The following is a 24,462-nucleotide window of genomic DNA, read 5'->3' as shown; positions in this document are numbered from 1 at the left end:
GCCAGAAGTTTGTGATGTTAAAATGGGGTCAGGAGCCAAAAAAAGGTTGGAACCACTGGCTTTGTGGATGATGGGAAATATCTACCTGTCATTTCTTTCAGTTTCTGTATTTTCAGCTGTATTTTAAATTTTTATAGATTTATATATAATGAGCTACTATAGAAATAAATGACAGCCAGAAAAGGAGAAAGTATTCAAACATTTTCCATTAAACTCCTGAAAATATGGCAGATCTAAAGCAAACCAGTGGTTTTTGATCAGTCTGTGTTCATAGCAGCTTTGATCGCTCATAAATTTTTTAATAAAGTGAAGAAAGTTTTAGTAGTTTTGATATGGCTAGAGTGCATTGATTGTTAATGTCTCTGGGATATGAATAAGTTTGACTGACTTATAAACAAGGAGCTCCAGAGTAAAAATAAACTTGACGAATAACCCAGTGTCTCAGAAAAAAAAAAAACTTGATGTGTCATAGGGACAGCACTAATTATCATAGATTAATCTGTCATTTATTTTCTCAATCACCTGATTATTCATATGGTCAGAAAATTTTGAAGAAGTCCAATGTTTGATTTCTTCCAATGTTATGTTTGACATTTAAGAAGATTAAAAAAAATGACCCAAACTATCAAAAAAGTTTGAATATTTGTTGATCAACTGAAGAGTTGACAACTTATCAATCAATTATGGTTCCATTGATGACTTTATTGTAGTTTCTTATATTTAAATGTTTTCATCTGTTAATTTCTTATTTTAATCAGTTCTTTTCAGACTATTAAAGTTTGTTGTGTCTTATTATCAATCATCTGTGCAGCACTAACCTGTATGAAAGGTGAGTTTGATTGATTGATTGATTGATTGATTGACTGATCTACTGAAGTGTGTTAGAGGACGTTCCCTTTGTCTGAAATGTGACTTCGTGTTAAACCTCGATGCCGTCACTCACCGAGACCCTGGCGAACGCCCGCTCGTCCTTTCTGTCGGCGTCCGGGTTGGTCCAGACACGGTAGACCACCGATACGTGCGAAACACAGCTTCTTGTTGATGAAGAGGAAGAGAACAGCCAAGGCCACGATAAAGACGCCCACCGCCGACAGAAAGCCGATGGCCTCTGGGGTGACTGGGAGGAGGAGGGAGAGGGAGAGGGGACACACAATGACACACTGATCAGACCACACAAACAGACAACCTGCACACACACAGACACACACACAGTACGCATGGTAACGTGTGATACACAGACAGAACGAGGGACACTTTAGTATTTGCCCTCAGTGCCTTGCTCAAGAGCAGGCGGTCACAGGTTCATCAAACACAAGGAAAACCAGAGCATATCAGAGTTCAATGTGTTCAGAGTCAAAGTTTACTGAGACACAGGAGTTTACGTTCATCAAGCAGAAACAAAACGGCAAAACGCAAAAATAAAGGAGTTGGTCTGGTTTGGTCTTTTTACATAGAATCATCACATCATCATCATCATCATCATCATCATCATCACTGACCAACCTGTGACCAGTTTCCTCCAGTTTTCCTCTGGTTTTTGGAGGTTTAGTCTGTTTGTGATGCTTTATGTTGTTGTACGTGACATTAAACCCTCCATGTTTGCATAATTTTGACACTACAATATCAGAAAATATCTAGATGAAGTAAACTCTAGCCCACATGTTCCTGTACATACATCTTATATCAGAGGGGTCAAACATACAACCTGTGGGCCAAAACAAGACCGCCAAAGGGTCCAATTCAACCATGGGATGAACTTGTGAAATGCAAAAATACTACTTCAGGCGCCACATAAATCCTTATTTTGGACTCAAGTGGGTTGGGCCAGTAAAACACTGTCTATACTATACATTTTTTTCTTTACTTTAGTATCAAAAAGTAAAATTACATGAAAATGTGTACGTTTACAAACTATCCTTTCACCAAAAATGAATCTGAAAAAAATATGATCAACCTGAAATGTCTTAAGAGAAGTGAAATTTTAACAATATTCTGCCTTTTACTAATGTTTTGTGCATTTAAAATTAGAGCTGGGCAGTGATTAAATTTTTTAATCGCAATTAATCGCATGGATTTCTGCGATTAATCGCATAGATATATTGGGGGGGGCGGGGGGGGGGGGGGGGGGGGGGGGGTTGCTGGCATCAACAGCGTGTATTGCCTTTAAGTGATATTTCAGTCTCGAAGTACTCCGGTGATAAAAAATAATTCCACATTGCAGTGCTTCCAAACAACTTTGTCCTTCTCAACCCCACCATCTGAAGACATTTAAAATGAAAATGCCCATGTAAAAGACCGCTACTTTTCTCCATGTTTATGTCCACACCAGTTTATTTCCGGTTGTGAGTGATTGACAGGAATCTTAAGCCCACTAATAAGTACTAATACTACTAAGCCCAATAATATGTGATGTTCAGTTGTTTGAAGCAAGCAAAGAGAGCCCTCTAGTGGTTGGAATAAGTTGCACTAACGTATGTTTTATCCTTTCAGTGTTCCCGTAGTCAGTTCGGACATAAGAAGGAACTAACAGACACATTTCTTTCACTCTGTTTGTATGGCCCGAAAAACGTTTGCCTGTGAGTATTTTATGTTCAGTTGTTGTGAGAATGAATAGTATAAAATATCTCTGATGTGAACCTTTGTTGCTGGATAAAAAGACATTGTAAATCTTAAATTAATCTGTAAATGCCAATTGTTAACGCGTCTATGGATTTTCCCATTCAGGTTAGCATCGAGCTAGCAGTCTTTTTCCCATTCATCTGAATGTATAATGCCATGTAAATGTACTACGGCAATGAACATAACTGAGACATATTTTGTATGTATGTTGCAGTTTTAGAGTGAGTCTCAAGTAAAAGATTTGGAGAGAAGTTTTCGGCGTCCGGCTTTTCTTAGAAAACCTGTTGTCTATCTGCCGAGCTAATTGCTACATGCACACAAGCAGGGGCAGAATAATATGAGTTATAATAAAACGGCATTAACGTGAGATTAAAAAAAATTGTCACTGTTATTCAATGAATGCGTTAACACAGTAATAATGCATTAACTTGCCCAGCCCTATTTATAATATGTAAAAGTTGTAATGTACTTGTGTAAATGATAAACTGAGGCATAATATTGTTCAAATTGCACTAATTTTTCTCCTTAATTTCAGGTTGTTCATGGTTTTTTACATGATAGTTTGTAGATGTAAACACTGTCAATATAATTGTACTTTTTTCACTGTTACAATTTTACTGGTCTGACCCACTTGAGATCATACTGGGCTGAATGTGGCCCCTGAACTAAAATGACTTCAACACCTCTGTCTTAGACTGTCTAGAGATTTGTTCTATCGGTTTTCTAATAATCAAACATGCTTTTACATACTAACATAATCCTAAAACATCAGAGTAAACTAGTGCGTTGACCCGTGGGGATCCACAGGTTCTAGATGTGGCAGTTTTTATGCTGTTGTGTATTCGTGCATGCTGTACCGCATTTGTCCATCAGTCACCTCCAAAGCATTCTGGGTATAGCAACATGATTGTAAGGCTACTGTATTCCAAAATTACTAATATCTCCCAAAATATTGGTCTTATCAACTTGGCGTTTCTTGCCAGTCTGTTCCTTGACCAAAAATACATAAATATGACAAACTGCAGCAGTCAGCTCTTTCTGGATTTTGTGTGAATTCCGAGACATACATACACGCACGTACACAGAGGCCACTTGGCTTTTATAATACAGATAAGACTCACTGCATGTCTGATTTCAGCAGCCAGGCCTGTAGCTGATGGACCTGTACAAGTTGCTGTGACTAAACCTGAACATAAGCATCATTATAAATAGACAAATAAACTCAATAACATGGACCCATTGATGCTACAAACCCATATTAGTGCAACAGTCTGTGTAAAATACTATATTTACTCTTAACAGGACATTAAAAATTAATGTTAACTGCAGTAGAAAGCAGAGTTATTATTTATTTTTAATAATATGAAGTGTAGGATTCCTCTGAAAACTAGATCATATAATGAAATAAGATGAAATACAATTGAAGATCATTCAGTACTAATATAAAGAAAACGGCAATACGTTTTTGTACTGACAAAAGCTATTTCTGCATAACATTTATGTTTTACATGAATCTATATTCATTCATTTATTTATGCATTTCTATATTCATGGACATCTGTTTCTCTGTATTTAATTCAGTTACATATTTCTATTGATAGATAAATAGTTTTTAGCTAATGCTGGAGCAACAAATCTTTTTTTCTCTGAGATTAAAGTGTTTGTTCCCTGTTAAATAAATTAAACTGAGCTAAGATAAGATAAACTAAACTATTTATATAATGTATTTCTGTCTTTCTGTGTGTGTATGTTTATACAATAAGTCGTCCAACCTTAGTCTAAAGCTGCACTGGCTTTACGACTGTGATCATCTGTTTACTTTATTTTTTACTTATGGCAGTTTTGATTCTCTGTAATTACTGTCATCTTGGAAAGTTATAGAATGAAGAAAAAAAGAGCAAAAGGATGAAGATGTTTTACTGCCACAGCCCAAAGTGATAAACGCAGAGTGATCCTTTTCTTGTTACTGTTTTCAGTAAATTACACATTTCACATTTTATGATCGTGATCCTTTTACGGGCTGAGTTGAGTCACTGTGTTCACACTTCTCAGGTCTTTGTCACCAAACTTATTTTGCTTCAGATGTCTAAATGTGTGACTAATCCTTTAAACTTTCTGGGGAGAAAAGTGCTGAACCAAGGTGAATATTGCAAATTTAAGAAGAAAAGCACAAGTAAAGAGAGGGAAAAGCTGTAAAACCTGAAAACAAAGGTTGAGGTGGGGAAAAAAGATGAAGAAGAGATTATGCAAGAAATTTTGTTTCATTATTTCAACACAGATCTGAGGAGAAAACCTCATCGGTGATAAAGAATCATTTCTAGGATTGAGTTAAATAGCATAAAAAGGTGAGTAAAGACGAGCAGGAGAAGCAGAGAGGATGCATGGAGGCGTACGACTCCACACTCAATGAGACGGCTGACTTCTTCAGAACAGATGAATAAAGATGCATGATGGGAGGTCGCCGTCTCCTGTTTCCACAGTAACACATCAGAGCATAGAGATGAATCAATGGCAGCACATGAGACAAGTGCACATCCTGCTGAGCTGAGGAGGGCTCAGCGCCGGTACAGGATGGGAGGATGTGTTTTATTTATCGTCTGCTGGTTTTTCACACCCGTCTCTGTTGTTTCTTTAGGGATAAAAATCACTGTGATCTCCTGATGCAACAATCTACAATGAAAAAACTAAACAAGGCACTGGTTAAGTAGATGATGATGTGTTGGGAAGTTGACAAAGTTTGATCAAAGCAGTAAATATAAAGTTATTATTTGACTAAAAACTATGGATTTGTTTTCACATCATCACTATTAGAAAACTTCACCCACACTACTGAAGAATCTTCAGAGATAATATTCTCTCTAACCTCTAATGGCACATCACACACTACAGGATATTATTACAAATAATAAAAATAATCCTGCTCGACAAAGCAGTCACCACCATCACATCACTTTGTGGCAACACGTGTAAACAGTGCTGATTTAGAGCAGGGGTGTCAAACATACGGCCTACGGGCTAAAACCGGCCCTCCAAAGGGTCCAATCCAGCCCATGGGATGAATTTGTGAGATACAAAAATTACACTTAACTCATAAAGACCCAAACAGCGGTGTTCAAACCGGTGATCAAAAGCATCTACTCAACTCTGATGTTTAATACCTGTTGATCCACTAATCCTATCAATACACGTAAATAATTGGTATAAAATGTAGTTATTCATCTTTTCATGGTCATCAGATATGACCCATTTGGATGTTCAGAGTCTCTGTAGTTACCGCGGAAACACCGTCATCTTCTACATTGATTCACCAGTAAAACCTACGGAGTTGGATCAATGACAGTGGATGGAGATACTTGTTTTTTTCATTCATTCATTGATATATTTGCTGAATAAGTCACTTTTTCTTCAGTTTTTTGTTGCAAAATGAATTTACTTTGAATTTACTCTGAGTTGTAATTAACATCTACATCATCAGTGAATTAAATACAGGGAAAAATACATGATTTACACTGAAAAATGCAAAATACAGAGGATAATATTAGAATAAATGGTGATAAATCATGGAAGAAAGGTTAAATTGAGAGGAAAATTTATCTGGGAACTGACTCAAAAGTAGCGCTGGGTCTTTATGGGTTAATATATTAACAATCAAGGGTGTTAAAATCATTTTAGTTCAGGTTCCAAATACAGACCAGTTCAATCTCATGTGGATTAGACCAGTAAATACTATTATAATAACAAGGAAATAATGATAACTCCAATTTTTTCTCTTTGCTTTAGTGAATAAAAGTAAAATTACATAAAAATGTTCACATTTACAAACCATCCTTTCATAAAAATGTGAATAACCTGAACAAATATAAACAACATGAAGTGTCTTAAGAGAGGTATGTGGAATTTTAACAGTATTCTGTCTGTTACTAAATGTCTTGTGCTTTTGTAGATCCACTGTGATCTGTATGTTGTAATGCACATGCGTAAATAATAAACTGAGACATAATATTGGACTTAAGAAATTTCAGGTTGTACATAGTTGTTTGTGTTATTTTTGCACTAAAACAAAGAAAGCACTTGTTTTCATAAGACATGAGACATAATTAAAATCGCACTTGTTTATCTTAAGATTTCAGGTTGTTCACATTTTTTTAAGGATTGTTTGAAGTTTGATGTAAATATTTTCATCATGTAATTTGACTTTTTTCACTCAAAAACATAGTGAAATGTTTGGGGTTGACATTATTTATAGGTTATTACATTATTATTTTACTGGTCCGGCCCACTTTAGATCAAATTGGGCTGAATGTGGAACCTGAACTAAAATGAGTTTGACACCCCTGATTTACAGTGAAAAAAGCGGAAGGTTGAATGAACTGAACAAGGAGCTACTCATGTTGATGCCATCAACATGTGAGATGTTTACTGTCGGCTCGTTCATCTGTAAAGCTACGACATTTACTGTTGCTTGGTAACAGCGGTGCATCTCTACCATTGGCTGTTGGATGCAACGACCACAGTTTTCTCTTCTTACTATTAACTCATCGAGAAGGTGAGCATTTTGGAGAGTCAAGATTTGATCACAACCAGAAAAACCCCTTGATTGTCCAAAATCAGGCTAATTCTGCAATAGATGTGGATTTTATAAAACAATGTACAGATGATTGAGGGACATTTGTGTCCTGAACTGAACTTCTGGTCTGGATAATGAAACATCTCAAATTCTTCCACAGTTTGTCTACCTGTTGTGTCTGCAGCTCTTCAGACATGGTGGTGTTTTATTGCTGGTTAGGTCTAATACGTGATTTCTGATCATTTCTCGTCTTAATTCAGCGAACATTCAAGTTGCAGAATTATTCTCTCAATCTATTTACACTCTCCACTTACTTCTATTCACCTTTTATCAGTACGCCCACGTTTCACCTCAGCCAACATGTTTTTTTTTAAACTGAACCAATATCTTTTTTCTTTTCCGCACGCCTACCAACAGCTGCTGTTCAGGTTCTGTCAGATATAACTACTACTCTTGAAGCTCCCATAAGCATATTTTGGCTTTATGCTTCCACAGCAGATCATCTATATCAATGTTCATTCACTTATTTATTTATAATTTTGACTTGACGTTTATGTGGCAATTATTGACACTGCAGTCACACTTCTTGCTGCACTGTCCAAAACTACTACTTACTACTACTGTTGAAAGGTGTGAAAACATGCAGTGGATATAAGTTATTGCTCCTCTGTCGGACCCTCTCCATATAAACATCCGATTTTCTCCATGTTCAGCTGCTGAACTCCACTCCCACAGAGACAGATGTCTGGTCTGCTTGAGTGTTAATGCTAACACACGACAGCTGCAGCATGGGTACACTTCCACACTGCTTATAACGCTGAAAATTTGACATTAAAACACATCACCACTGCCCACTCGCTCTAACCACCGACGCAGACCCACGGACAGAACATCTGAGTGAATGTCTGAGTTTGACGGGTTTTTTCACCATCTGAGGGAATTTCGATGCGACTTTTCAACAGCCGCTGGTTTAACTGTCATTTAATTTGATCCGTGATTGAATTAATTAACAGAAAAATAATAGCTGCCCACGCAGTGAGGCAGTAAATGTCTGGATGGTGTGTTCGGGCATAGTTGTAAAGTGGAGTTCCCCTCTCAGCTGCTCTGTCGGGCGCACACAGAGCCCAGTGTTGGAGACTCAGAGCCTCCTACTGTCTGCATCCAGATGGACAGGAAGACTCCCTGGGTTCAAGTCTGGACTCACACCTGCTGCACAAACACACACTCAAACATGGTTGTACCCAGTTCCAAATCAAGAGCTGCTCTTTTCCCCTATTTGCCTCCAGACTCCGACTTTCATTCAGAGCTGAATCTGTTGTAAAAGATTGTAAAATATAATTGATACGAATGCTATACTTTCATGGTTATAAACGTCAATAAAAAATATTCAGGCAAAAAAATAAATACATAAATTTGAGGCTGAGGTCCAAAAAAATCAACTATAGATTGAACTGTTCATGTTTTTCCAAATATCAAATATCAATCACTCAGTCAAATTTTATTTATATAACACCAAATCATAACAAAAGTTGTTTCATGACACTACATATCGAGCCAATCGAAACCAGACCCTCGCCAAATATCAGACGTCACCCTCTATAAAGCCCATTTGTTGTTTTACATTATTTATCTTTTTGTCAAATCAATATTGTTTGACATTTCAATGCCGCTTTGCCCTCTTCTACACATATACAAGTATGAAATTAGCACAAACGGGACACAAACAAATGATCTACTTGAAATATTGCAGCCAACAGGTGCAAGAGAGCCAACTTAGTCAACCAGCATTAGGTAAAAGTAAAGCCGCTGCATTTGAAGGGAATCAGATAAAATAGCAGAAATGCAGAGTGTTGTGTAATGTACAAATGTATTGAAGGCAAAACTGGATGTATTAACGCACAAATATGGATTATGGAGCAGAAAGAGGTGTCAGATGAGTCTAATGAGATGAGAGATCGAAACCAGCCACGACAGAAATCTCACTATGGCTAATCTTTGGCCGACACGGCGGTGAGGCTTGTTTGTGTGTGATGCTAAATCCTGATCCTCTGATTACTATGCAGCTACTGACTTTTCCAGCAGGCTTTGAAGTGCAGAGCTGCAGAAGAGAGCGCACTCTGATGTGAGCGTTAGATTAAAAAATAAATAAATGAAGACAGAAGCGGAGGCGAAGGCCGCGTTGTTAGCGCTCATTAATGAGGACGAACGTGGAGCTGTGCAGTTTCTTATAAAAATCCCTCTCAGCTGGTTGTAAGGTCGCTCATTAATGTGGATTTAATTATTCCGAGCACAGTAGGCCTCTGTGTGTGTCTGGCCTTTTGCCGACAGATTATTACTATAACACACAGCTGACTGCTCCATCCTCAGTCTGAGTTTAATCAACTCATGAGCTTTAACGGATTATTCCGCTGTGTATTCAATCTGGACGTGACCCGACACATTTATCAACCAAAATCTGACTGCTATATTCTAAAACATGATCTGAATACTGACATAATCCTGTAAAGACCCTGAACTCCTGCCGTTTTCACCTTCAACATTTTGATTCCTCCCACAGAAGAATCTGCAGCACTGGTTCTGTGTGTAGACTAATGTGGGTGGAAGAAAACAAAGTTCTTCTAAAACACTGATGACTGCATTAACGCTGTGTTACATAGAAGTGCTGCATAACTAAAGCTAATAATTAGTCTTCACCTACTTCTAGAAAGAGAAAGACGAAGAAAACTGCACCAATTACATACAGTGGGCCAATTATAAGTATTTTTGGAGCTCAGTATTCATGCTTTTACTATAAGAGAGTATAATTTAGAACAGTATTCAGATTGTTATCTATACTATAAAAGCCAAGTGGCCTCTGTGTGTGCACGTGTATGTGTGTCTTGGGATTCACACAAAATCCATAGAGAGCTGACTGCTGTACGATGGCATATTTATGTATTTTTGGTCAAGGAACAGACTAGCAAAAACAGCAAGTTGATAGGACCAATATTTTGGGAGATATTAGTAATTTTGTAATACAACAGCCTTATAATCACATTGCTATACCCAGATTGCTTTGGCGGTGACTACTGGACAATTCCGGTACAGCATGCACGAATAGGCAACAGCAAAAAAAAACCTACCACATCTAGAACCCGTGCTAGATGTAAGAATATTTTTATAGAACACAGAGAACACTCACTAAAAGTAAAAGCTTTCATGCTAATGCTAAAGCTACATCTGATGCTATTACAGTTTCGATTTGATTGGATACAACTTTACTGAACCTTTGGGCAGAACCCTCAGGAAATTGAGTTTCTAGTGTTTCAGGTTTTTCTTCACACTTCTTCGCACGGCAAAACCCTCATATTACAAGTCTGAAATTAGCACACATAGCTCTACACAATCTTCTTTTGTGCTGCATCTGTAACACAATCTACTGGAATGTGTATTAATGTAACACAGGCAGGTCTGAAACAAGCTAAAATAATGTCAGAAACTTTCGATAATGGTTCGGTGTCAATGAATGTATATGGGGTTTCACGGGAACATCAGTACTGCTGTTATCTTCATAGCAGATGATGAGGATTTAATTTTCAATAAAGCTGAATAGCAAAAATGTAAAAATTTGTTTGATATGAAGCCAAACTGAACTTTAATACGAGCTTTTCCACAAAGCAAATGAGCCTATCAGAGCCTGCGAATGAGAGAGTAGACTCCAGGCCGCTTGGTGGCGCTAATGCTAATGCTAATCTGAGCTGCTTTAAAAATGAGAACAAGCAGGAATACGAACAAAGCAGCACTATATATGGTGCTAGAACACTTACATCTGGTAATGCGGGCAAATAGAGTAGGATAATCAGTTTTGACATGATTTTTTTCCTGTTTATGCATTTCCTCACCTACATTTTGTGTACCTCTTTCATCACCTTCAATGCTGAAACCACTTGTGTTCGTTAAAGCTATACTGTATAATGTGGCATTTTTACACTTCTTTTTTGTCATCTTAAAATGCTCCTAATAAGCATGTGTCAAACTAAAATGTAAAAGAAATTCACCAGGTGCTGAAACTCAAAAATGTTTAATTCTCATATATTGCTCATATTTCTGATAAAATTCTGACCAATTTTATTCGGTCCGAATGAAATAATTGGCCTAACCTGGCTGAGCCTCCTGTCAATCATCAATTACAGCCGTCCAGCATCCGATCCATTATTGCCGTCTCCACATCCAATATGCGTACCTCTGAATCTGATGCTTCACTGGTGCTGCTCCTCCTGTCACTGACCACAGTCTACTGTCTAGGATGTGTATGGATAGAACTAAAATGCACATGCGGATAGGAAAATATGGATTTATAGACAGAAACAACAACTAAGGAGAACAAACAGGAGTCCGATGAATGAAGGATGAAGATAAAAGTCCGGAAGTCGAGTTTACTGGACTCCACAGACAGGTCTGCACAGAGCTCAGCTTTTCTGACTGCAGTACTCATACAGGTACATGTACTTGGTGTCACATAATGTAGGATTATGTAGGATGATAAATGTATGGACTATGAAACCTCAAATGTCCACGGAAAATTTGCAGAGGCCACACATTCACAGTGCGCACGCCCATCGCCTGAGCACCTCATCAGCTGGGCGATGTGAAGACATTGACCCAGTGCTGCACAGACCAGACCCTTAAATACAGGGTCTACTGATGAAACAGGGCCCGCGGCAGGTGGATGATGTGTCTGATTACTGAGGGAGGGGTCTGCAGACACACCGAAGCGGACCGGACCTCCGCCTCCACCTCCGCTTCCATCGCATTAGGTGAGAGGAGGAGAGCGTCAGAGCTCAGGCAGAGGGAAGTGGGCGGGGCTTTGGAGGGAGGCGGGTTGTTCATGTTCAAACTTTTACTAAGTGCTGTGAGAAATGCCACATCGGTAGGTATAGCTTTAATACAACCAATAACTGAATATTTTAGCTAATTGGCTCAAAGTTTGGACATTTTTTCCATTTTTACTACACAATTATGGCTACTTGGAGAAATGTTCATCAGAAGTCTTGACCTTATATGTGCAAATTTCATAATGTAACTAGTTATAAAATGTAACAAATTAAGAAGGAATTGAAACGGGTTGAAGAAATCCACTGGAATTTTACCAGAATGAATATAAAGATAGCTTTGCAACACCTGGAGGGTTCAAATTCAAACTTTATGAACTATTAGGGTCCAAATAGACAAATAAATGAACCAAAGACTAATAAAAATAGGTTTAGCAAAATATGACTCCTTTAAACATTCATTCAGTATCATTCAAGGCTCAAAAACTCAAGAAACAGAGGGAAAATGTGAGTGAGCAGTAAGTTTGTGCTCAGTTTACACTAGTTTTCTGCAAACATTAGTATCACCAGACCAACTGTATGAGATTTACTCTGGTTTTGTGTGAATATATTTTTGCAACAAGGTGTATTTGTACTGAATGAGTCAGACTGACACAAGACATAATTGATACTATTTTCTTGGCAGTATTTCTGTCTCATTTGCAGTGGTTTAGCGCATTAGGGACAATCCTCCCGTGGACCTAGCCTTATTTGAACTTTCACTGGGAGTATTCTTATAGTGTAGTATTTGTACTCCTCCATAAAGATGAGTACATTTTCCAGTCTATCCTGATAATACATCACTTATCAGTTGTTAAATCCAAGCTCAGACCTTGTTCTCCATTTAAAACCACCCACTGACTCCCCTGTCGACATGGTCTTCACTGACCTCGCTGCACTAAACAGAGCTGTTGTTGTTGTCGGACATTGGGTCAATTCGCCGCTGAAGCATTAGCACATTATGTTTTCAGTCAGTCACAAACCCACTGACCGCCAAACCCACACACCTGAAAACCGCCGTTTCCCTGGAAACAGCCCCGTGGCTTTATTAAGGTATAATGAGTGTGCCTTTTCCCTCCCACATGCAGAAGGTCTTCACGTTACCATGGCGCTGTCGGTCTGTTTGTGCTGATTGGCTGGGAGGATAAGAGCCCCTCATAGTTTAGATGATGAATAAAAAGAAAAACACGGCTCAGAAGTGCTTTCACTCGGAGACAAACTAATAAAAGCAGCCACTGATCACACTCCTATCACTGACAGCTCTTACAGGTTCCTCTGATTTACTTTAGCTCCTTTTTGTCCAAACACATCACAAACTGTGACCACTGTTACCTGTCGAATATAACATGTTGCACTTAGAAGAAGAAGAATCTTTATTATTAGTCAGTTGCTATATACAGTTGTGGAAAAAATTATTAGACCACCCTTGTTTTCTTCAATTTCTTGGTCATTTTAAAGCCTGATACAAATAAAGGCGCACTTGTTTGGACAAATATAATGATAACAACAAAAACAGCTCATAGTAGTTTAATTTCAGAGTTGATATCTATCCATTTTCCATGTTTTCTTGATAATAACCAAAACCACTTCAGTTCTTCCATCAATATCTATGGCATTGTACTGACAAAAACAGTGCTTTTAGGCATTCCATGTTTTCTTTTCTGTCTGTTTTAGTCACATGATGCACACAGGAGTTAGGACTGGATTACATAACCATTGTTTTTGATGATTTTTGATGGTCTAATAATTTTTTCCGCAACTGTACTGTGGTTGTAGTTCTTACATAAATCATATTTCTAAGCTACATTACTACTAATAGTTTTACATTTGGAAGGAGTCTCACAGTCTCACTAATAATTTTTTCCGCGACTGTACTTTACATATGGACTCTGCACTTGACACATCACCAGCTGAATATGCAGGAACACACCACACACTGCAGACTAGGAGCAGTGGGCTGCCAATGTCTGGCACCTGAGGAGCAAATGGGAAGTTAAGTGCCTTGCTCAAGGGCACATCAGTCAACAATTTCTCCTGCTGTCTGGTGAATCTTCCCCAACCTACTAAGCCAAAGGAATGTAAAAAAAAACAAAAAAACAAACAAACAATGAAACAGAAGTCAAATTAAACAGTTACCCAGTTTAATTACTTCATTAGAGTAATATTCCTTAAATTTCTACTGTTCCAAAACCTTCTCCGCTACCTGGTTGCATGGCTCTCTCTAACTGTGGACACTGTCTATGATTTTTATTCTATGAAAGCTACAGAATTAAACTAAATATTCCACCTGTGACAATGTTAAACCTGTGTGAATCAGCGTCTTTAACATTCAGACTGATTTGCAACAGATCAATAGTAACATAAGCAGGCAAAAAAAATGAACTAGTTATGACAGTACTTTGGTGAAAAATTCAGGGAGGATCATGTTTCTATACAACATTTATGGAGAAGGAAATGCAAATCCATTAGACGAATGAAATCTGGAAAGATGATGAGAGGGATGACGTTAAATGCAGCTCTGAACGGGCTCATTATTACACTTATGTCGCAACTATTGAGCTGCAATAGAAAAATCAGCTGTGAGAGAAGTGAACGGCATGCACGTAGGAGTAAAAATGATAACTAATAATAATTTCTTTGCAATTCAGCTACAACTGATGCAGTTCAACTCCAAGTGAGCAATGAAATGAATCTGCAAACGCTACTCTTTTCCTCATCTGTTGATTTACATTTGTTCAAAGTTCATAATTATTTTCTCTTTATGCCTTATCCAACCTTCATACTCTTGACAGATATAACCTAGAAACCCCCTTTTCACTTCTGTTTCATTGTTTTTTGCTCTAAATTCATGTGGTGGCAAATGAACACAACCAGCTTGACTTGACATTCTGCAACATATTCGACCTTAATAGACATTTTGAGGAATAATTGGCCTTTTCTGCAAAATTTGTGTTTGTGCTTTATATGTTAAATTGTTAAAATCAATTGAAAATAAGGTCAATTTCTGCTTTTCTACTGTAAAAACATAAAAAGACAACTGTCAGAATTTCATAAAATACTGTGTTTTTTTACATGATTCTACACATCCATGGGATTTTGTGAATAAATAATCCACATCCACACAACACAGCTCTTCAATACTGATTTTAAAGCGCCATCTGGTGGTTACAGGCTGCACTACAACAGTTCAACACAACCTGGACGTTTCCTAACATTAAAACACAGATGAATGAAGTCAGCAAAGTTTAACATGCTGATATAAATGTATTTAGCATTTCCATAATTTGTTCTCATCAAATCTAACTGTTACCTGTATGTCTCTGTGTTTTTTTAACTATGATTTTACAATGTTAGTGTTGACTCATCCAGGGTGTACCCTGCCTTAAGCCATAGGTAGATGGGATAGGCTCCAGCACCCCCCCGATCCTTGTGAGGATGAAGCGGGTTCAGAAGATGAATGAATGAATGAATGAATGAATGAATGAATGAATGAATTTTAATGTTATATGTTCTTTTACTATTCTACATTTATTTGGCAGCTGCAGTTGCACCTCAGATTTGCAAAAAACTTAAAGTTTGTGTTTTACAATGTGTTCACTCACTGGCCACTTTATTAGGTACACCTGTCCAACTGTACATTAACGTAAATACCTAAAAGACCGACAACAATGGGGCAACTCAATGTGTTTAGTCATGTAGATGTGCTCAAGATGATCTGATGAAGCTAAAACTGAGCATCAAAACAAGAAGGAAAGGTGATTTAAGGGACTTTGAACGTGGCATAGTTGTTCAATTGAGTATTTCACAAGCTGTTGATGTACTGGGGTTTTCCACAACAGTCTCTAGATTCAAAGAGAACAGTACAAAACAGAAAATATCCAGAGCAGCAGATCTCTGTGTGTGCCTTGTTGATGCCAGTGGGTAGAGGAGACAAACTTTTTGGCCACTTTATTAGGTACATCTGGTACTTGTAAGATGTGCCTAATAAAGCAGCCAGGGAGTTCAGGTAGTACTTATAACAAAGTACTTTTATATCAGGTATCTGCACATTTAAGTATAAATTTTACAACCTTTTTAAAACCAAAAGAAAATGGGAAAAATACTACAATTACTGCACCAAAGGAAATCAACAAATTAGACAACAGGAAACACTTGCTGAAAACTCCGTGGATGTTATTATTTCATGTGTGTCTGGAAGCAACAACTTCTGTACGAGAAGTTCACAATGATGTCTGTTAACAGAGTGGAAATACTTACAGGTGACAAATGACTTTTAGTCTGAAAAGCCAAACAACAAAAACTGACCAAAAACAGTCACGTTCATTCATTCAGCAACAGATCAAACCTTAAACTTCTCTCTGATTTCTACTGTCAATGTCTTTATAACGCAGTGTTCTTTCCATATCTTTCCATATCTCTATAGTGCTGCATTTGTATTTTTATTTTATGTTTATTGTGTAGTTTTCATACTATTAACAGCAAAAGTGCAGTTTTTTAGCTCAGTATTGGCATCAACAGTTAAAGTGTATTTTTCGAGCTTTTAACTGTAAAAGTTCTGAGCTCATTCAATTTTTTTTTCATTAAGTTTTCTTTTAAACTGAGTATTTGTGCATTAAGTCTATCAGAGTACTTTTAAAGACAGTATTCATACTTTAACATTATTTTCAAATGCAATATTCCTTTAACAGAACATTTTTAAAGCCTGGCATCCACATTTTTAGTGTAAAAGAATTTTTACACCATTGCTTTGGTACTTTTCCAGCATAGAAGGTTATTTTATAGCATACTATTAAGCAAAGTATCTGAGTATTTTTGACATAAGTTTGATATTACTAAAACATTATCCTCAGGGGTGAAAGCAGCCTCGGTGTATGTTAACCATCTGTCCATAAAGCCAGAGTATCATGGTTTTCTTAACATCTGCAGGTGTCTAACATCAGTAGGAAGGTGTTAAATATGTAATGTACAAAGTTTAAAGTTTGACATACGTTCTACTGTTGAAGTCTCTGTCCTGTTCCTTTCTCCCTCCATGGCCATGTCTTCACCTCCTCTCCACTCTCTTCTTCTTCTCCTTCTATTCCTGCTGCCGTTCCTCTCACCTCTGTCCTGTTTACTCTAAGCTGAAGAGCAAATTTCAGCTTGTGTCGAGGACAAACATCTGAGCTCTGCTAAACTCTCTCCTCATCCCTGAAATCTGATTCGTCGGCCTGATCTCGGCAGCGTCCTGTGTGAAAACCCTCAATCATCACAGCTTTTCCTGCCTCCGACCAGCAGAGGCGGAGGCCCCTTCCTGAACGCTACTGAGACACAACATGGAGAAGGAACATGGTTAAACCAACCACCGTCTGGGCTACAACACGTCCAGTTGTTCAATGAGTTACAATATCCCAAAGTTAGGGATAAAAAAGGGAAGGATGATGAAGAAAATCCATTAATTTGGTTTGTTTAATCCCCACTGCAGACTACTGATTTATCCAATTAATGAGTTCATTTGTTTTCTGGAGCTCCATGGTTCATTCTTCACCCTTTGTCTTAAACTACTGGTTATTATCAGGAAGTACTGATAATAAATCTATATTTACTAGAACACAGTATTTCTACAACATTTTTAGAGTCGGTCAATATATCAAATCAACATGAACTAGTTAACTAGCAGATCGCAATGCACCTGAATTCACATTTTCTGTGTTACATTTTCTCAAATCGCGGTTAAATTTGGCATTTGGATGGAAGCCTGACTTCCATCCATGATTGTGGTTTCCTCTCAGGCCGCCTGCTCTCTGCTCAAATAAACAGGAACTAACATGGATGTCAAGCCGCTTTCAATTTCCTGCTACCGCTAATCGCATTGAATATTACCCATGAGTCCTGATGGAGCGTCTTCTCCTTTCTCTCAGCCATAAATTAGACATCGAGGTGGTCTGTAAGTAGGCCACAATAACCAGAAACAGCATCACACACATGACTGACTGCCTCCTTCAGCTCAATGAAGCAAGCTGAGGATTTTCTACATGGTAACGGCTCAGACTCACACTACGAGGACGTTATGGGGTTACCGATGGTCCTTGTTGTACTTTTTCATCCTTTAACGGCTCTGATTTTTGTTAAGCTCCATTAAAGTGTCATTTATTCTGCCAGTCTTTCATAATAAACCAAAACTATATTTACACACCTAAAAATTATCCATAAAATAATCATTTCTACAACCTCCAGCAGCTGATTAACTGAAATAATATGAACTTAACATCTCACAGTGGCAGTCATCACACAAACTCCTGCAGATTAAAGTGGACAAACTGATCGTTTCTGGTGCTGATGGTCTCTAAAATCTCTATAAATGTAAGGACATAAATGCACAAACATCTGCAGATACAAAATACAGTTGATAATGTGATAAAATACAACAGAACTTAGGGTTTTCCCAGGATTTCTGATGGACTTAGGGGCTGAGGTTGTGATTCAGGGCTTGAGGGATTTACTATTTAACAAAATACTGTAATTTTTATGTAATTTTAGACTGTTCACCCTAAGTTTGTGGAGGACTGAGACACAGTAATGGGGATTTAGAGTCTTCTCACAAGAAAATGTAAAAAAAAGCAAAACAAAACATAATTCCACATCCTTTTAGATGATTATTAGAAGTACATAAATGGTCATGTTTCGGCTGTGACAAGGACTGGTTTGGTTTAGACACAAAAACTACATGGTTAGAATTAAAATGAATAAGAAGAGGGTTAAAATAAAACATGAGGTAATCTTCTGGATTAAATCAAGATGTGAACACTTGACTCCTGCGTTGACATTTGTTATTTGGTTGTATCCCATGATCCCCCCCTTCTAATTTTGTCCCTATTTAACATCACTTTATTTTTTAAAAGCAGTTACTCTAAAAAATATTTACTCCTGCTGAACCTTTTTTTAAAAATAAACGGCAGAACAGAAAAGTACTATTTATTAATTTACTTAATGCTGTGATCTGTACAAATGTCTGAAAAGCAGATCATATGCTTTTATCTAATACAAAGTACCTGTGTAAAACCAGGATAATCGTAGAACATATATGGTCACCATTAGATCTATTTTTATTTAATAAAGGCTATTGTATTCTTATCTTTATTTGCATGTTTTACAGTTGTATATTTTGGAAAGTGGAAGGAAATTATTAAGGATGCACCGATACCACTTTTTTCCAGACCGAGTACGAGTATGAGTGCTTACATTTGAGTACTTGCCGATACCGAGTACCAATACGAGCACTTAATAATCCCATTCCACTTCTTAGTTCCTTTTGTAAATGTGCTTTATTGTCGCTGTCATTAGTCTGACTGGAACATAGTGCTACTACTGACATTTAATGTGTTGGAATGAGCGTTTCTCAATTAATCTACCAGGGGGCGACGCTCTTAATTAACCATACTGGACAAATACCATGAAGAAGAGTAAAGTTTTTTGAGAAGAAGAAGAAAGTCAGTAATAACAAACATGGAGACGACAGAGGCAACATTAACGTGATACTAATATTGCAGCATTTTCTCTGGTAAGGTTTAAAAGTGAAGCTTCAGCAGGTAGAGAAAAAATAAATGAGAGATAAGTTTCATTTCCACTTCAGCTGGCGGGGGTCCGCACTGCTCCGTACTCCTGCTGGTATTGTCATTCTGGGTACGCATCCACCAGCACCTGGAAAACGGACGGAATGTACGCAGAGGATGGGCAGAATGCTGCGTCTGTATCCGTCTGTGTCTGTAGCATTACTTGCAGTCAGCGTTACTTTTATCGCCGTCATTTATTTTGAAAAATCTCCACACTCTTCACACTCCCCACACATTATTCCACCACCGCATACCTGCTGAACTGAACTGTGAATGTCAAACAGCTGTAAGTGGTATCGGTGCATTTGTACCAGATATCTTTTACGAGTACGAGTACGAGTACACACACTGAGTATCAGAGCCGATGCCGATACTCGTATCGGTATCGGTGCATCCCTAGAAATTATGTCTTTGTTTTATTTCAGTCATGTTCTGTTTTCATTAAAGTGCTTGTTACTGGTGTAAAACTGAATAGTTATACAACCTAATAGAAAATACAGAGGTATATGCATGTGTTCTTTATCTTGAATCACCCATTATGTCTAGTATTTTGGACATGTATTTGTATTATACGTATATTTACTGCGTTGTCTACAGACTGAAATTATCTGTAGCCCACTGTGGTCCAACGCATCAGGTTATCAGGTTTTTACTTGGTCCCTGACAAATAAACCAAACCAAACAAAGGCCTGTTTGCACTGCTGATTACCTGTTTCCAGATATTTCCAGTGTCATTTAAAGGACTAAATCATGTTTTAGTGGGACTGTACATGTCTGCTCAGTTTACTTTGAAAGGTCACATCCTGGTGAAGTGGTGACAGAACAAGGTGTTTACAATGAGCGCTAACTAACAGCGGTTATGCAAGAACATTAATAGGTAAATATATAATCACATATGTGTATGTAGAGAGGAAAAACAACTTTTAATGTCTTTCCATTATGTATAAGAAAAGTTACGATATAGAGAAATCAGTAAATCAGGGACTGAACACTAACTACAACATCTAGTCCTGTTCTGTTCTGCTGCTATTGATCAAATGTAAAATGTTCCATCTGTAATATTTGATTGGATAAACATCCAGTAAGATGAAGTGCTGTCCTAAATTCTGATCCTTTTACTATTTTTTGGTAAAAATGATGACTGAGTTAGTGAAGCCCATAAAGTGTCACTTATACAGAGCTGAATATTTCAGACTCACTAAAAATCATATACTATATAAGTTAAAAAAGAATCCCACATCCCGACTGTGACGCATTAAATTCACAACTGAAAGATCTAGTGAACATGCAAACAACAATCTGCAATGAATTAAAATATCGCAATATTCTGCCAGAAGTTTCTGAGCCAATATTGCAATTTTTTTAATCTAATTCTAGAAGTGTCAAGAGCACAAATTGTCTGTAGCAAATCTGAATAAAAAAACTCTAATAAGTTGTTTACTCAGCTCTACTGTTGGATCATGGCTGTATGATATGACATTATGCATCATATAATAATAGACAATATGACAATATTATGTTGGTCGTTTGTCCAGGACAACAGATGGAAATTAGCTTCTCTGCTAAATCTGGTGCATGCATCTTGTTCTTTGCAACTAATGCCAATACAGACTGTCCTGTAACTAAATAAATACCAAATACTAATAGAAAAACATCTATTACACTCCATCGTTTATTTTATTGTGACACAAATAGCTCTAATTAAGCCAATATCTGTCATTATTTGGACACCATTAGTTAGCAGTTACTTTTGGGTTCAGTATTGTGTGTTAAATTGACAATGAACTTATTTTACCTGATATACTACATCTCCCATGACGCACCCCCCAAACAGCCACTTTAATAATTTCAACGATCCTCTGAGCTCTTAATAATGGGGCACATGATTTTAGTGTTTGTCTTAGTTTAACCCCTTGGCTCCATTCTCTAGAGGGATTCTGGGAAATGAAGTTGATACTGAGAGCATCAGGTAGACACTCACCTCCACTTGGTGAAGGTTTACAGTAAAACTACACGTCTAAAATAACGTCTAAAAGCATAAAATATGAGCCTGTTTCTTCTCAGTCTAAACCCAGGTTGATGAATATATAAATATATGATGTGATCTCAGTTGTTCACGCTGAATTTGAAATGTTGCCACTGTTTGACTTTTTTCGTCACTTGAAAAATGAAAAATACAGGTTAAAATGTACCAGCACTGATAAGATTAACACCAGTGCCGTTGAATAATCTGCAAATATATTAAGGAACTGGCACTAGAAGATGCTAAATATTATACATTATCACTTCAGTTTCGTCTTCTCCCATTAAGTATAATAATTTTTTTCTAAAATAAAATTTTATTTAAGATTAACATAATGACAATTAATCTGAATATGGTGATTTTCAGTATCCAGCAAGATAAATGAAGTGAAAGAGGAGGCAAAAAGTTATTTTACCCATCTCTTTACCCAACTAAAAACAGACAAGATAACAGTTCTGATATCCACTGCGGAATGATGCCAACACCCTTTGTATCATCTCATGTTGTGCTCTGTTGGTTGTTCTGTTGTGCCACATTGCAGTCCTACTTAAAGTTTGTATTAACCTTTTCCTTTGTCTTACATTATCATTTCATACTTAGTTTCATGCTTTATTGTAAAGTTGCAGAAAAATCCTAAACAAAAGTGAGGGCCTTTTATTTATATGATTCAATATGTAATATAGGGGCATGAGATAAAGCTGAGGCATGTGGCTAAAATGTAATCACACTGAAAAAATCTCCAAAAAACATCTCATAATTATAGCGATAAATGTCACATCACTACGTAGTTTGCTGTTTTTTAGGACCAAAGTTGAAGAAACAAGATGAATAATTACATTTTTTAATGATTCTTTATGGTCAAAAAGTGACAATCATTGGACAAACAGTGGAACATTTCATTTATCTGTGGGACAACGAGACACTCTGTCAAATTCTTCTTCTTTTTGTGTTAAACAGATCATTTATGACACTGATATATCACTGCCCTCTAGTGGCAATGAAAATCCATTGTAAATTGTGCTAAACATGTTGTTAAACTGACAGAAAAATTATATTGAAATAATTAATGTTCAATAAAGCAAATCACAGACGATGGTTGTTACTCATTCTGATTCTATCATTTTGTTTTTATACTAATGTTAAGTATTATTAAAAATATTCAAGACTAGTGCCAATGTTGATATCTCGATACCAGCTCCTGAATGACATTTTTTATAGTTACCAAACACAATACCGTATTACAGCATTAATCTTTAGCTTTACATTCCAGCTCCTCTGTGTTTTTATACTCTTAAATCAGTTTCACCGGTCTGTTTCAGGTCTTCAGTTTTATGTTTCTGGTACATTTGTTTTCTCAAAGCAGCTCTAATTTGGGGTTGAACAACGAAATTAATCATATGTTGTATCACAAAGTCAATATGTGTTATTAATTTAATTGTCCAAGTTTAGGAGAAGTTCTGGTGATCTAATGTAGAAATGAAAGAAAACAAACTCAATGTTAGTAGTCTGGTGTTTTGGATTAACTGACTCAGTGAAACAAGCAACATGGAAGTCACTATTTTTTTGCATTTAAGGTTTTTGTCTTTTTTCCTACTATCTTAACTTTATTTGATCATATTGGAAAATACAGTTCATACATCAATGAGTGACCAAATAGATTTAAATATTCTCTGCAATAATAATAATTTGACCAAAACATTCAAGCCATTTTAAGAAATAAAAATAAAACCCATTTGCCATGACTTGACGATGTCAGTTATTATAGTATCATTAATATAAATGCATAAAAACTGTTCTGCATTGCATTGACACTGATGACACTCATCCTCAGGTTTTGAGATTTACTATCAAACAACAGGATATTTTATTAAACATCGACAAAGTTCACACATACTTGTTGTCATATGGACTGATTATATTAAGTATTTAAAATGCATAATACATTATAAAAAGGACAGTTTTGGGAATGGAATATGACCGGATGTAACCTGTTTCCTCGCAGAAAGAAAAACTGAGATTTCTCTATCGCTAAAGGTTTTTTTTTCCCCAAAAATAAGATCATTTAAAAGTGTTATCTATTATTTGCTGATTTGTAATGACACCAATGACTGCATTAGGTTTGTTTTGCTTTTTTTTTTTTACCTACTTCCTGAATAATGTAATATTATTTTAAAACATGCAGAAAAAAGAAAAAGAAGAAACAACAGGTTAACACAGCATCTACACCTTCCACAACCCAAGGGAAAATCCTGACTTTAATTAAATAAACCTGTTGATCAACTCAGCACTGATTATTAACACTGTGAGAAATGTCACAGATTGAGGATCTAAGTGACACTTCCAAACATTTCACAAAATCTAACAGCAAATGCACAAAAGCAGCAGGCCTTCACACCAGAGGATGGAACCAGTAAATATTTTCCACTTTGGTTTGGATTCAGCACAGAACATCATCACAACAAACCTGATAGCTTCTGCAGAAACATGTCAGAGAACAGAATACAGCATATTGGATTAAAACCATGAAGATGAAGGAAGATGGTGTAAATTCACTAAAGCGAACACAGCCAATAACACAGACCTCTTCTGAGGCCTGTTATAAAAGCAAAACAAACCGTGTTAAGAGAAGAATTCAATCCCCAGAGGAATATTTCATAAGAAGATACAGATGGAGACACTGTAAAACATATACTGAGATACTCGGATACCGTGAAGTGGCCATGATTGAAGCAACCACCAACTCTCCGCTGAGCTCCACAAATACACTCGAGATCATCATACTGACACATTATCAAAGATTCAGCTGGTTAATAA

At 37.0% G+C, this 24,462-nt stretch overlaps 1 protein-coding gene across 2 annotated transcripts in view; it reads right to left on the bottom strand.

Moving 5' to 3' along the window:
- The window catches only part of syt16 (synaptotagmin XVI), a 50,952-nt gene that overhangs the window by 26,166 nt on the left and 324 nt on the right, over nt 1-24,462 (bottom strand). The window contains exons 1-2 of one of the 2 annotated variants that reach the window (XM_030126498.1): nt 17,025-17,209; nt 944-1,117 (exon numbers count right to left, since the gene is read on the bottom strand). In XM_030126498.1, the coding sequence (XP_029982358.1) occupies nt 944-1,117; nt 17,025-17,073 (223 nt within the window). In that variant the 5' untranslated portion in view covers nt 17,074-17,209. Of the gene's footprint in view, nt 1-943; nt 1,187-17,024; nt 17,210-24,462 lie in introns of those variants that run through there. The other variant, XM_030126496.1, reaches the window with a different exon arrangement.

This window comes from Sphaeramia orbicularis, chromosome 22 (genome assembly GCF_902148855.1).
Source record: "Sphaeramia orbicularis chromosome 22, fSphaOr1.1, whole genome shotgun sequence".
Lineage (NCBI taxonomy): Eukaryota > Metazoa > Chordata > Actinopteri > Kurtiformes > Apogonidae > Sphaeramia > Sphaeramia orbicularis.
This window is presented reverse-complemented; position numbering and strand designations above follow the sequence as displayed.